This window comes from Myotis yumanensis, unplaced genomic scaffold, assembly GCF_028538775.1.
Source record: "Myotis yumanensis isolate MYYU_CA2020_CCGP unplaced genomic scaffold, mMyoYum1.0.hap1 SCAF_4, whole genome shotgun sequence".
NCBI classification, from domain to species: domain Eukaryota; kingdom Metazoa; phylum Chordata; class Mammalia; order Chiroptera; family Vespertilionidae; genus Myotis; species Myotis yumanensis.
This window is the reverse complement of record NW_027223755.1, coordinates 4,789,357-4,804,808: the sequence shown is the minus strand read 5'-3', so window position 1 is coordinate 4,804,808 and position 15,452 is coordinate 4,789,357. Positions and strand designations below refer to the sequence as shown.

The 15,452-nt window shown below is 43.6% G+C and overlaps 1 protein-coding gene across 1 annotated transcript in view; it reads right to left on the bottom strand.

Moving 5' to 3' along the window:
* The window catches only part of PLCXD3 (phosphatidylinositol specific phospholipase C X domain containing 3), a 130,983-nt gene extending 116,483 nt beyond the window's left edge, over window positions 1-14,500 (bottom strand). Inside the window, exon 1 of the mRNA XM_070411782.1 lies at window positions 14,231-14,500. Within this exon, the coding sequence (XP_070267883.1) occupies window positions 14,231-14,333 (103 nt within the window). The 5' untranslated portion in view covers window positions 14,334-14,500. The remainder of the gene's footprint in view (window positions 1-14,230) is intronic.
* Between the last annotated feature and the right edge of the window lie 952 nt (window positions 14,501-15,452).

Here is a 15,452-nt window from a genome sequence, read left to right as displayed (position 1 = left end):
GCCCTTTCTTAGTGTTAGAGCCTCAAAGAATTACAAACACTACAGAAAACTGTGAGCAAGCCTCCAGGTGCTTATGTCAAAATCCATAAATCTAACAACAACAACAAAAAAGTTCTAGCTGGGTAGCTCAGTTGGCTAGAGCATCCTTCTGTTATATAAAGATTGTGGGTTCAATCCTGTGGTCAGGGCACATACAAGAATGAACCCATGAATGCATAAATAACTGCAACAACAAATCAATGTTTCTCTCTCTCCCTCTTTCACTCTCTACATAAATATATTTATTTTTAAAAACATAAATCTTGATCTGACTGAGCAAGTTTGTTTTTTCAATTGTGGTTAAAAAAAAAAAACAACAGCAAACATAACAAAAAATGTACCACCTTAACCACTCTCAAGTGTATAGTTCAATGTGTTAAGTGTTTCATATTGCTGTGCAACAGAACATTTTCATCTTGCAAAACTGAAACCATATTCATAAGCACCATTCCCACTCTCTACAAGTTCAATGACTGTAGATACCTCACATAAGTGGAGTCATGCAGTATTTGTCCTTTTGTGACTGGTTTATTTCATCTAGCCTAATGATCTCAAGGTTCCTCCACTGGGCAAGTTCATTTTAAGATCGGTTTCTACATATATCATTCAAAGCATAAAGGTTCCCAATTAAAGTGAACCTGATATGATCCCATCAAGAAAACACACACACACACACCACAAAACTAGAGTTTTCTCATAAATCACAGCGAGAGAGCATTCAGTTAGGTGCAAGGCATTCTGGGACTGGGCAGGAGGGATCACACAGAACTCTTCTCATCCTAGGATGTGGGTATTTCCAGGCAGAACTTAATCTTAGAGAGAAAAGTCTGTTTTTATAATCTAGAAATGGCTGTTTGGTTCTGTGATATTTTATCATTTTCCTTTAGTACTTGAAGATATATATATATGTATATATATATAGCCTTGGCATGAAAGTTTGACCACATTTGAAAACATTCTTCCTTACTATCGGCTCACTTTTCTACTAAAGATTATCCATCCTGAAAAAAATCACAGATAAAATATGAATAGAGAGTCCTGTCTGCCAGGCACTGCTCAGCACTTGGCATGTATCCTCATTTAGTCCTCACAACAACCTAAGAAATACTATTATTATCCCCACATTTCAGCTGAGAAAACTGAAGCGCAGAGAGAGTTCAGTAATTTCCCCTGAGTCACAGAGCTAACAAATGGCAAAGACGGGCTCCAAACTCCTGTATCTGAAACCAGAGCCTACATTTTTAAACTATGCCTCTTCTGCCTGAATTAGAGAGTACTTATTTCTTGTTCTCACCCATTCATTTCACACTACCTGCCCCAGGTCATGTTCCAGCCCTTCCTTGTACTAGCTCCCAACAGAGCGAAAAGAGACCTTGGTACTTACTCTCTTCCTAGTTGTAGCCCCAGACCTTTCTTGACTTAAGCCAACTTGACACATTTCTGAAATTAAATGCCAGTTCTTACATCTTTTGTAAACAGCACTTTAAATCTATTATATTGGTTTCTTAGATAAATCCTCTTTTTTTGCCTGTCGGCTATCATGTACGGTTTTGTTCTATTTTAATAGAATTTCCCATATTCCAATACATAGTGCTAACAAAATCGTAAAGCATTATCCAATATAATTGCTGGGTTGAATATTTTGGCTAAATAAGTCACCAAGTTGAATTACCAACTTACAAATAATTAGAAAACATACTTTAAAAAATAAAACAGTGTTAAAGATAGCATCATTATTTTTTCGGAAAACACAATCCAACCTGATAGTTCTTCAAAGTTGTTACTATGATCAATAACCATTAAGCATATAAACAAAGAATTTATAAGAAAATTGGTTGAACATGTAGTGCCATAATGACTGACAACAGCTATATAAAACATATTTCTGTTTTACTTTGTTCAATTGTCATGTGTCTCATTCAAAAATCATTGGGTCCAGTTTACACTTTATCAAAATTCCTTGGGATCATCCATTTGCTAAAATTAGTTTGGTTTTGGTCAGGACTTGTTTTTAAAAATTGAACAATGGAGCTGATTTGGAACACTTTCTTTGGGTTGCCCTGTTTTCAGTCAACAGAAGAAAGGCCTTTGAGCAAGACCAGAGTCCCTCTATACTGGCCTTGTCATCTGTTAGTCAAATATATTTTACACATTGACTATAGGACACATATTCTGGGACCAGGTCCTGCACTCAAGGTGCTTATAATCTACTCAGTTGACAGATAACAAATGTATAAACAATGTTGTTGCTACTTCCTCCAGCACCATGAAGAAGATAAATGAAGCAATTGTTAGAAAGAGTGATGAGGATGGACGTACACTGCACTGGTTAACAGAGTCAGGGAGTGTCTCCCAAGGAAAAGGCATCAGGTGGAGGCCAGAAGTAGGGGGAGGCCAACTGCCGATGCTCTGGAGGAAGAGTCCAAGCAGATCTGTGAGCCTAGAAGTCTGGAGGGTGTGAGAGCCAGAAAGCAAGGCTGCAGTTAGTGAGGGAGGAAAAGGGGAAGGAGCTGTGGTCAGAGATAGACGGGGACCAGTAATTTCAGTGACTAAATGCAGAAGGTTTAAACAGGTAAATGATGTCCCTAAACTATGCTTTTGGAGTAATGCATGTGGGAGATGACAGTAACTAGAATAGGGTTGTCATGGAGAAGTAGTGAGAAATAAAAAAAGGATTTAGGATACATTTTGGGAAAAGATCCAATAGGATTTACTGATAGGGTGATTTTAGAGGGATTGATGGGGGGAATAAAGCAATGAAGAATGGCTCCAAGGATTCACAGGCTTGAAAGACTGAGGGATAGTGATACGAAATACTTAGATGAGGAAAACTTGATTAGAAACAAACTTGGCAATGAATGGTGAACTCAGTAGTTTTGGGGTCCTGTTAAAGCTGATATTTCTATAGGGAAAACAATGGGGAGGCAGTGGGATATATGAGAATAGGGTTCAGCAGAGAGGTTTGGCCAATGGCATACACTTGGGAGTCAAGCCATAGGTTTAGATGTTGTCACTTAAGGGAAAAGTATAGTTATAGAAAAAAGGGATCAAGGCCTGAGCCCTGGGTACCCCAACATTTCTTTATATATAAAGATAAGAAGACATACTTAGCGCAGATGACCTAAAGGAAACAACCCACGAAGTTGGAAACACAAGAGAGTTCAGTAAGGAGTGACATTAGCAAGATGGCAGACTAGAAAGCCCCAAACACTTCTTCCTCCCGTGGAGACACGACTTCAACAATACATGAGCCTTTCCCTTTAGGAGAGATCCAGAAACCCACACAAGTGTGAAGCCAGCCACATTGAAGCCGAGAGGAAAATCTGCAGCACGATCTCACCAGAGTTCCTCCCCCTGGCACAGAGCCACATGATTGGGAGGAAACTCCCAGTGCCAGCTCCCAGCTTCCTTTTGGGGAGGAGGATTGGACCATATTTGTAATGTGATTGGAGGCAGGGCGGGGGTGGGGGGGTGGGGATGGGCAGCACTGCCTGAGGGACTGGCTTCTGTCTTGCCTGTCTGGAGCACACATGAAACCAAGCATCCTCCAGATGACAGGGGCCACTGGGGACAGAAACGCTGAGTGGCCTGTTGCTTCTCCAGAGGACCTGCCATACCCCAGACACAGGCCAGTAGAGCTTGGCAGCCTGTCCCTTGGTGGGGAGAGAGAGTAGGGCATGTGTCCAACATTCTGGCTTTTCAGGGGCTGCCCAAGGAGCTGGCTGCAGTCTTGCTGTGTTGGAGCTCTGATGAGACCTGGTATCAATGCCAGGAAGCTGCTGAGAACAAACGTAGATGCGTGGCATGATGACAGACACCAGAAGGGATGAGAGGCTATGGGATCCTGAAGAAATAACTGGCCACGCCCTCTAATTAGGAGTCCACCAGCACAAGTCCAGCAGGGGTTTGAGACGCCCCCCAGAATCTGTAGCCAGGTCGATCATGTCATTTTGATAATAACCACTCCAATATGTGTGAGGTGATATCTCATTGTGGTTTTGATTTACACTTTCCTGGTCAGTGATTTTGTGCATCTTCTCAGGTACTTATTTGTCATTTGTATATGCTCTTTGGAAAATGTCTATTCAGGTCCTCTTTGCCAATCAAATCCAATTACTATTATTAATTTTTTGCTGTTAAGTTGTTGGAGTTCCTTATGTATTTTGGAAATTAACCCCTTATCAGATATATGATTTGCAAATATTTTCTACCATTCTGTAAGTTGCTTCTTCATTTTGTTGATTTATTTATTTATTGTTGCTGCGTGGGAATTTTTTTAGTCTGATATAGTCCCACTTATTTATTTCTGCGTTTGTTGCTTGTGCTTTTGGTGTCATTGCCAAAACCAATACCGAGAAGCTTTTCCCCTATGTTTTCTCCTAGGAGTTTTATAGTTTCAGGTATATATCTAAGTAAATCCATTTTGAGCTGATATTTGTATATGGTATAAGATAGGGACCCAATTTCACTCTTTTGCATGTGAATAACCAGTTTTCCCAACACCATTTATTGAAAAGACTGTCTTATCCCCACTGAGAATTCTTGGCTCCCTTCTCAAATATTAGTTGACCATATACACATGGATTTTTCTGGGTTCTTAGTTCTGTTCTACTGGTCAATGTGCCTGTTTTAATGCAAGTACCACACTATTTTAATTACTGTAGATTCATAATAACCATCCTAATGGTTATTATGAATCTACGGTAATCAAATTATGATACTGTAGCTTTGTTTTTCTTTCTCAAAATTGCTTTGGCTATTCAGGGTCTTTTGTGGTTTCATACAAAATTTAGGATTGTTTTTTCTATTTCTGTGTAAAATGTCATTAGAATTTTGATAGGGATTACACTGAATCTGTCAATGGCTTTGGGTAGTATGAATACTTTAATAATACTAATTCTTCTGATCCATAAACAAAATATCCTTCCATTTATTTGTATCTTCTTTAAAATCTTTCATCAAAGCCTTATAGTTTTCAGTGTACAGATCTTTCACCTCCGAGGATAAATGTATTCCTACTTTACTGTTTTAAGCTTTTATGGACTATTATTCAACCATGAAAAAAGAAGGAAATTGTCTTATGCTACAACATGGATAAAACTTGAGGACACTGAACTAGTCACAGAAAGACAAATTCTTCATTATTCCACTTATATGAGGTATCTAAAGTAGTCAAACTTATCAAACCAAAACGTCAAAGGGTGGTTGCCAGGAGCTGGTAGGAAGGGAAATGATGAGTTGCTATTTAATGGGTATGAAGTTTAAGTCATCCAAGATGAAAAGCTCTAGAGAACTGCTGACACCCTTATGCTTACAGCTAACAATACACTTCAAAAATTGCTAAGAGGATTAATCTTGTGTTATGTATTTTTTATGTAATAAATTAAAAGTGCATTAAGGAGGCAAAAGAAGAACATGTTTCAAGAAGAGAAGTGTGGTCAGCCACATCAAATGATGCTGAAAGGTGAAATAAAATAATAGAGAATGAGCCATTAGCTTTGGCAAAATATAGATCGTTGGCAGCCTTGATAAAAACAATTTTAGTGCAGTGGTGAGAAAATAATGTAATTAGCATGGGCTAGGGATAGAAAGGGGAATAACAACCTGAAGAGAGGAGATAGTTCTACAAAATTCAGAGAAATAGTGCAATGTATAGAGAGACAGGTATGCAGTCAAAGGAGGCTTTTTTTTAAATAAACTAAAATAAAATAAAGCAGAATATCCAGGTGCAGGAGCACTGATGAATTAATAATGAGAAACGGGAAGTTCTTATTTATTTGCATCTACATAAAATAAGAAGTAAATTCATAAGTTTAGAGTGAGGTGGGAAGATGTGAATTTAAGGAGCATAAAGAGGTATGAAATTATCTCAGAAAACAGGAAAATAAATTTACTAGGGATGTGCAGTAAGATTCATGATCAGAAATTTCTAGTGAGTCCAAGGTATCCAGGCTGTGTACTGTTTTCCAGAAATGTTTAGCCACTGAAGTTGTCTGGGATTGGGATAGGTAGAAAATTGAATTCAGCTGAGTTAGAGTTTTTCCAGGTAAGTAGAGGAAGAAAGAGAAAGACAAGAGAATTAAAGATATTTTCAAAAGTAGGACTCTTCTGCTGGACCCAAGGAATTTGAGCTGATATAAAGAGAAAGGAAGATGTGAGGGAGTAATAAAAACTGAACAAAATTTCACAGTTGCAGCCTTCCCTTCTAGCAACATCTAAGACAGGACCTTTACATCCCCTGACCACCTTTCTTTTCTGGGAGAAACTCAGGCCAGGTCCTGGCAGGAATGTGTTTAGGGCTAACTGGGCTAAGGCAGTCCTGGTGGTCCTCCTCCACTTCCTCCTCCATATGACTACAGGGAAGTATGACTTGAGATGTGCATTGAAGTAAGTTCCCATTTGCCCATCAGGACTCCTTCAAGTGTGTCTACTTCGATCCCCAACAAGCCAGAGAGGGGCTCCAGGAAAGCCTAGCAGTCCGCTAGGATTGCCATTCATCATAGTAATCCTTCATGAAATAAAAATTCTCCAAGTGAAAGAAGGAACCCAACCATCCTTTATAATGTTGACTAAGGATAAACATGGCTGCTTCATAAAAACTAATTCTGTGGGAAACATGGTGATTAGCTGGAGTTTAGGATAGAGTGGTGTCAGGCTGTCCACTCCCAAGGATCCGTATGGAACATGGGGATGGAAGAGCACAGCTAGCAAGTCACTGCCCATCTGTTTCAGTACCTGATCCCTGGAGGTGACTAATCCTGGCTGCTTCTCAAGAATGCTTAATCATTGCCTCCTGCCCCTCTTCCTGACCTGGCTTCCTCTCTTAATAGAGCATAATAAAAGCATATGGTGCTGTAGAAAGCTTCTGGTGGCAGAATTCTGATTCTGTCTAAACCATGGCAAATTTCTCTCTCGCTTTTCTCTGCCTTCTGGAACATATAATTTAGATACTTTTCCAGTCTCCAAACTTCTGAGACTGATCCTAATGCTACCTAGACAAGGAGACCTGAGAGAATATATAGGATTCTCGAGGGTATTAATTCCATGGTTTGAGTTCGAGGAGTTCCCTGAGTGCCAATCAAGGAGACATGTTCTCTCTTTCCAAAAGCTAATGCTTGTGGATAAGAGGCCAGCTTCATTGGTGGTAATTGGTAAAATTTCCATTATATCAGTGCTGACACCTTTAACCAACAACAATTAAGATGTGTGCATATGTGTGCACGTGTGTAAAATTTAACCTTTTCTTGAAGGCTTGGAGCAATTATTCTACTAATGTGCTTTTATTTTTTTTATTTTTTATTTTTTTAAATATATTTTATTGATTTTTTACAGAGAGGAAGGGAGAGAGATAGAGAGTCAGAAACATCGATGAGAGAGAAACATCGACCAGCTGCCTCCTGCACATCTCCTACTGGGGATGTGCCCGCAATCCAGGTACATGCCCTTGACCAGAATTGAACCTGGGACCCTTCAGTCCGCAGGCCGATGCTCCATCCACTGAGCCAAACCGGCTTCGGCTACTAATGTGCTTTTAAAAAATGGAGCTATTAGAGATGACTTTAAGTATATCAGATTAGTTGGCTCTATTTACATTTTCCAAGGCTGCTCACTGGGAACAATAGGGAGCCCAGCTGTATCCCTACTTCTGGATCTGTCTGAAGAAGTAATTAGGTAGCACCCACCAGAGGTCTACTTACAGGAAAAATCAAGAAGCTTCTTGGAAAAAAGAGTTAACTTAAGAGAAAGTCAACACACATACACACAGAGCTAACATTGAGAATGATGCAGAGTAGAGATTAAAATCTATCCTGTATATTGACCTCTGCACAGCTCTCATAAACTCATACTTAAGTCTTAGGGCAAGGGGCCAATAACAAAATAATCAATATAAGTTCTAAGAGTTCTTCTGTTGGCATCTGTGCTTGGCAATAGATTACAAGTTTGGCATTGTTGGCACTCCCAGCTCAGTAGTGATGGCACACACACAGGGTCAGCAGGAGTAGGAGCTGCATCAGCAGCTTCCACAGTGAGGACCAGCTCTGGGACCTTCTGACCACAAGGGAGTGCAGGGCCCTTGTTACACATTAACATCTACAATGTTGGGCGTCTGCAGACATAGTACAGGCCCTGGTGAGACTGCCAGCAGCAGTAATGTATTGGGTATAAAACTATGGAAGCACAGTCCCTCTGGAGGTCAAAGGAGCAAAAGTGACAATAATCCAAAACAGGAAAGAAGGAAAAGGATAGATACCATGTGGTAGCCCCCACACTTGGCTTATAAAAGACTGAATAACTTATCCAGAGATTTCTAGAACTATTTGGAAGTCCATTAAGAAGGTGCCTCAGAGTAGCTGAAACTTGACAATTAATATGACATTGATTTTACCTTTGGGCTGTCAGGATTTAGAAGATTTTACATTTTGTGTTTCCATTGGTTAGTCTTTCTTCATGAATAGTCCCTGTTGTTATTGCTGATGTATGGCACTCAACAGTCTCATTCCTCTCTTTGAAACTTACTCTTTCTATTTTGTTTGGGTGGTATTGGAATTTAATAAGAGAAAATAAACTCTAAGTTAGAAGATGAGAAACTTTCCTATGAGCAAAGCATGTGAGCTTTAACATATAAACATGGCAATATCCATTGAGAAGAGATCCAATGGATTTCTTGATTCCAATTTGAAATGACTTTTACATTTTTAAAACTATTTTAGAACACTGATTATGCCAAATAATTAAAATTCAAACAAGTGAGTTATAGCCACATTTAAGCATCTTTCCATTCCATGTACACCATGCTTGAAATAAATGAGGCACGGTTAACAAATACAAACGAGATTGATCATTTTCTTTCCATCAAAATGTACTAATTACCTTGTTTTTGAAGGCTTTCTGATGCTACTTATTACTAACTTATTCATGATGTCACTATTGCTTAAGAGCAATAGTGAGAAGTTCTAGCTTACAGATAAATTGACTGAATCTGCACCCTATAAATATAATCCAAGTATCTCAACAAGGAATGAGACCAAATGGACGATCAGAGATGTTTTCTGAATCGTCATTAGTGACCACTAGCATCACCAGGTGGATGGATGTTAAGTGCTGCTGATGGCTGATGTCAATGAGCAGCAGGACTTTAAGGAAATGAAGGGAAATGTTTTACATTTATCACAGGACCTAATTTGAACACTTAAGTAGCAACTGAATCACATCTATTGTTCAAGGTGCATGATGAACTGTAATGTCAGTTAACAGAAATGTTCCCAACCTGGGCCATTAGCCTTGAGCAAACAGGGTGCTCTGGCTCTAAGCCTGGTGGTGAATTTGAACACTCACAGAGAGACTGCACGGTCCAATAGGAAGAGCTTTGTCAAACATGCATATTTAAATTTGGCTCTGCCACTTACAACAAGGATTCCCTGAGAGATACCTCAAGCAGCAGTTCCTGAATGTTAACCGTGTATGTAAATCACCTGGCAATCTTGTTAGAATGCAGATTGTGATTAAATCATCCTGAGGGGAGGGGTCTGAGGGGCTGTATTTCTACCCAGCTCCCTTGCTGCTGGCCCCTGGCCCAACTCTGAGTAGCAAGGCCTTCTATTATTGATGGAACATGAGCAAAGCACATGTGTACACGAGAAAACTCCTCACGAACTGTATGTAAAATGACATAAGCATCACCTTATTATATTGATTAAAAATAGTTGGTGATTCAATTCAACTGCTCAGGAAAAAAGTCCTAGTAGAATAAATTCTGTTCCAGATATTCTTCTAATTTTCCTCTTTAACAAAAGCAAAACTGGGAATTGGAAAGGCCAACAAGAAAGATATTTATCCTAAACATTTTTGTTGCTTAGTGAGTGCTTTGAAAAATTAACTTCCATATAACCATCTTAACCAAAAAGATGGGGGGCGGTGGGTGGGGGGGACCAAATCCGGCTTTTTAAAAGAAATTTGCACAATCAGATCCAGTTCCAGATTTGTCTGTAGATCGTCTCACTCCAATCAAGACAGAAATAGTGAATTACACGGAAAAGGAAGAAGACAGTTGGCTCCAGGAAAACTGACGATGAGAAAAGATTGCTGCAAGGGAAGAAATTAAAAACTAATAAAAGCAAACATAACATAGAATTCAAAGCTGTAGGGACGTCTAATTTCCTCGCCTAAGTATAGCTGTTCTTTTTCATCAGTGTTGGCATTTTCTGTAAGAAATGAGTAAAATTGACAGGTACAATTATTGATTTCTGGAGCATTTCTGTGTTTCTATGTAAAGTATAATCACAATTCCTGTTCACATGCTGGTTCACAAATTGGCCAAGGAACCCAGAGGACAAGGAGAGAGCGAAGAAAGAGGCAGGTCACTCCAGATTGGTAGGTGGCAGCTTTCACTAGCAAGGGAACTTATAGACCAGGCTTGTCTTGGGCAGCCACATGATGAAGTCTCCACACTAGGCTGCCAGGTTCTTAAAAGCTTGTACAGAGGCCTTAACTGGGTTCAGCCACATATACCATCCAGATGGCCCAACAACACATCGCTCTTCAAAGGTTATGACCTTGAAAATGGCTCTCACTGTGGGAACAGAACAGGGGCAGAATGAATATTCCAAGCACAGGGGAGGGTGTGAGGAGACTCCAATTGCCTGAGTCCTACGCATGGGTCAACTGACAGTCACATCCTCTGTATGAACTCCTCCAACATCAAGAAAACACAACTTACTGTACTGTGTGTAGAAGACTTTGAGCACTTACCAGAAAATGCATAACAAAACCTTCCCATGGGAAAGAACCCCTTCCTCATTATTTAGGTTTTGGACAGAATGACCCCCTGTCACAGACCTAGACCACCAACACCTTAGTCAGATTAAGCAGCAGCTTGCTTGCCCTGTGATGGATCTCTTCTCAATGGTTCTGGAGCCACTGTGACTATAGAATTAAAAACTCTGCTTCAAAGATGCCAGAGGTCCATCAGACACACCAGAAATTCATCTGACTCCCCTTCACCTGCATTTTATACTTTGGCTTCCTGCTGCCATCCTGTTTATCCTCTCTCAACTGCTTGTGGTGGGAGGAAGCTTCATTCATCACCCAGACTGCCAGGGGATTGTTAAGCAAACATGTTTGAATGAATGAAAACCTTGTTTGGTGTCATCAGAGAGAAGAAAAAGTGATACATGAGACTGAGATCTGAGTACCTGTCCCTGTGTCCTGACAGTGTCATCCCTTTGAAAGATAAATGACAGGAAAACTACTAACACCAATTATTAACTTGATTCCTTAGGTCAGTTTATACCAAATCATGAGGCCATTTAGATGCAAAATAGCCACTGAGAGATTTGGTTCTGAAAACATTCCAGATGCAGATGCAGACACTGAGAAATGTTTAGAGAAGCCAGCAATGAACTCATGCTGGGGAGTATCTCACACTTGCAGACTGTTCTTAGCATGGCCCCTCCTGGGTCATCTGGTTTAACTGCCCCAAGTGGATGGCCTCCTAATTAGGCAGCTCTTCATGCTCCAATTCTGTCACCTGGGAAAACCTGAAGTTTTGAGGATGACAGAGCAGCAGTTCCTTCCACAGGCACACTTGTGTGGGGCATCAGGAGTGGCTTTCAATGGTGGAGGTAATTACTTAATTCAAGCTCTAGCAACCGGCCAAGTAAACATGTAGCAGCCAGGAAGCTATTAGCATGATTTTAAGGCAATTATTCCATTAGTGTTTAATAGTCTCCAATTAGTCTTTTCTGACTGTCAAAGTTTGAATGTCTTTTTTTCCTCCAAAACTTCTCACAGTTGAGTAATGCAGAGAAGTGCCGTAATCCATTTTTAGACCTGGGGTTATGTGTATGGTTCTACCAAATCTACATTACAGACTCATGGAAAACTAGGGGGGGAGGGGACTGGGGGGTATACATTTGAAGAAATAGTTCTCAGATGTATTGGGGATGAGAGAAGCTCTGCAGGGGGTCCATTTGGAATATAATACTAACAGGGGTTGGGAAAGTGGTGGAAATTCCCATTGCATCCAATGCTGCATCATCTTCTGTCTCTAAGTATACCAGAACATCAAAGTCAGAGACTTTGTTCCATGGGAGAAAGGAAAATTGCCCTGTTCTTGTTAATGCCTGTTTCCTCGTTCCTTCATCCTGGTCAGTACTTGTTGCTACTGAATTATCCAGATACAAACGCCAAAGCATTTTGCTCTAAAATTCCTAGAAGCTCTTCTCCGAGGACCACTTTAGGGTCAGATCTCTGAACTGATATTAGGCCATTTGCCTTCACTGAGCTGCAACTTTTACATTTGTGAGATGGAGTTCACAGTCCCAGCAATGCCTGCTTCCTGGGGTCTGGGGAAGGATCATGTGATCTGGTCTACATACCAGGGCTCTGAAAAGGGAAGTATTACAGAAATGTAAGAGGTTCAGACAGAGTGTCATAGCTTCCACCAGAACCAGCAACGTGAATGTAGGCGGTTAACCCCTGTGTCTCTGGAGAGTCACACATCGGAAGACAAACATCGCTCGCCCCTCTCACCTCCCATGTGTGCAGAAATGCTCGGGGAGAGGCCATGTGGAAGTAACTTTAAAACCAAAGAAAAAAAGGAAGGAAAAAAGAGGGTAGGAACTCCTGTGGAAGTGAGAGTGGAATTCTGCCAACAAAGTTGTGCACTTTCTACCATTTCCTACCAGACTCGCCCAGTAGCAGGCACTGTATTGTGGAGAGGCTGGGCTGCCCTTTAAGTTGGAGACACGTAGGCTCTGGGGAAGCTACCTCCTAAAGAAGGACACAAGGACACAGCCTCTCCCCTTCCCAGCTGGTGTTCAGAGTGTGGCCTGTGCCTGCCTATCAGAGCGGCCAGACATCCACTTGACTGGGGACCACTGACTTGGGCTACAGATCCATCCCAGCACTGCTGCTTAGAGCCCCCTGGGATTGCCAAGAGATCCCTTCTTTTGCTTTTTGTTTGTCTTAAATTATGTTTCCCCTCAGTGGCTGAGAGGGGGCGCTGGGTGGAGCAAGTCAAGAAGAGGTAGAACAGAAGGTTGAACCTAATCGGGCTCAAGTAGGGGCAGGTGTGGGCCACCTGTGCCTAATGTGTAATTTGTCCTCTGGTCCGACCCGAGGAGGATTAGGCATCCACTCCTTCAGCCCAAGTGGAAAGTCCAATTGGTAAGGAAGTGCGGCCGTGTCCCGCTGTCGCCGCGGCCCACTGTCCTGGAGTGTCCTCCCCACCGCACACCTGAGCCAGGGGCTGGGACGCGCACCAACCCGGAGACCTGCCCAGACCTCTGGTCCCAGCCGCGCGCCATGCTGAAGCCTCTGGGTGCCTCCCGCCTCTCCAGGCTTTGCCAGGCTTGCTCCCGTTCTCCTGGCTGTGGGGACACCGGGACACCGGGACAATCACCTCTCCTGGTAATCCCACCCCTCCGCCTCGCTGCTCAGGGCTCCCTCCGGGCAGCAAACGCAGGGTCCGCCGGGGCTCGTTTTCGTGACCCGGGAGCTGATCGTCGCTAACAGCGCTGGGATCACGGTTCACTCGGTGGCCACCGGGCCAGGCCCGCGGGTCCTCCCAGACTCCAACCCGGAGCCCTCCGCCCCTCGTCCCTGTCAGCTCCCGGGTCAAGGGCGGCGATCACGCTGCCGCTGGTCCCTCAACTTTCATCCCTCTCGGGGAAGCGCTTTGTCTCTTTAAAGGAGACGGGGGACCACGAATAGAAATGGCTCAGGTAGGTTCTACCGGAGAAATCTACCAAATCCTCTGGATTCTGTGCCAGGGATGGAGTCGGAGGTCCAGGCGCTGGACGGCGCCCCCAGGACACCAGCCGGCTCTCACAGCGCACGGTCCCCCACCGACCCAGATGCCCCCCCCACCCCGGCCTCCAGCCTCCAAGTCTGCTGAGAAAAACGAGGGAGGGGGCACCGGGGGCCAACCCACAGCCGAGCCTTTCCCTCCCCAGCCCTCTGCCACCGCCCGCTGCAAGAGCCCGGCGGCAAAGCAGTCACCTTGATCCCCGCGCCAGGGTCCCCAGAGGTTAGGGAAAGGCCAGAGGCCGGAGGTTCCCGGGCAGCTCTAGCCTGGCCCCAGACCCACCCCTGGGACCCGGTTCCCTCCCGCGGGCATCCTGGCAACTTAGCACCTAGCGGCAGAGAAGCAGGGCGGGGCAGGTGGCGGCGCCCGCGCCGTGCGCCCTACCTGGGATGGCTAAATTGGTGAGGGGGATGCTGTGGATGCTCTCCGGGAGAGCTGCCATCCAGTCGGCCAATTTGAGCTCGTTCGTCCCCTGAGACGAGGCCATCGTGCAGGTGGCGTGCGCGCTGCGCTGCGGGTCCCGCTCTGCTCGCTGGCAGGCTGGCAGGCTGCTGCCGCTAATCCAGTGTGTGCTCCAGCCCCGCTAGAGTTTACACTCCGCTCTGCGCCACACCCACAGGATGGCGCAGACACACGCGGGTTTCAGTAATTATTCCAAACGCCCCATGCTCCCCAGTGCCTCCGCCAGACTCTGCCCAAGCTGAGGCTCCTGACGTCCGCGCTCAGCTTTCTCCTCTCCCCTCCCTCCCAGACTCCCTCCTCCCGCCCTGGCCCTCCTCTGCGTCTCTGCCTTTTCTCGCCATCCTGCAGCTCTTTTTGGCTTTTTTCCCTCCTCTTTTCTTTTTAAATCGTGGTTCATGGTCTTGTTCGGCCCTTTGATGTGACCACCTGGTCCTATTTCTATAAAAAACAGTCTTGTGGTCGAGCCTAAAATCTTGGTAGACTTTGGGATGCTATCTTCTCCCCACGAGGTGACTCACACACTGGCTTTCAGGACTTTGCATTCTTACCAAAGAGCTTTCCTTTCTGTAAGCTACAACAGGTGATGTTTCTCCCAGCCTGATGGAGCCTGCAGGTCTGCTTATAACAAAATGGTGGTCTGCAGTCACCACTTCGCCTGATTTTTTGAATGGTTGACGAGAGTGTGCTGTTGGCAAAGGGCAGTAAGTTCTAGGTGGTTCCTACTTAATGCCTGGCATCCTGTTTCTGACATTTCAAGATAAAGAAGCCCTTTGACCCCTTCATTGCTCATAGATCACGAGACCTCTTTGTGATTTCTATGGAGGAAGCTACCTGTGTCCTCTCTGTCATTGTCAAGCCACTCAGGATAAGCCCAGTGCCTGATGCCAGAAGAAAATGACCACATTTCCCAGGGACATGCTGTGATTATCGACAGGAGCATTTGGTGAAATGTATTTGGCACCATTCAAAATGATCTGTGTGACTGTCGAAATTTTCATTCCCTGGCAGACTAGAGAGCTGTGCCTCTCTCAAGAGAAATCACTCATTGTGCCTCCAAAGAACTATCTTGGTCCACCGGCTCTCAGACAAGACAAGGAGAGAAATCAAGTCTTACCAATGTGATGGGGACATGAAAACCAAGGTA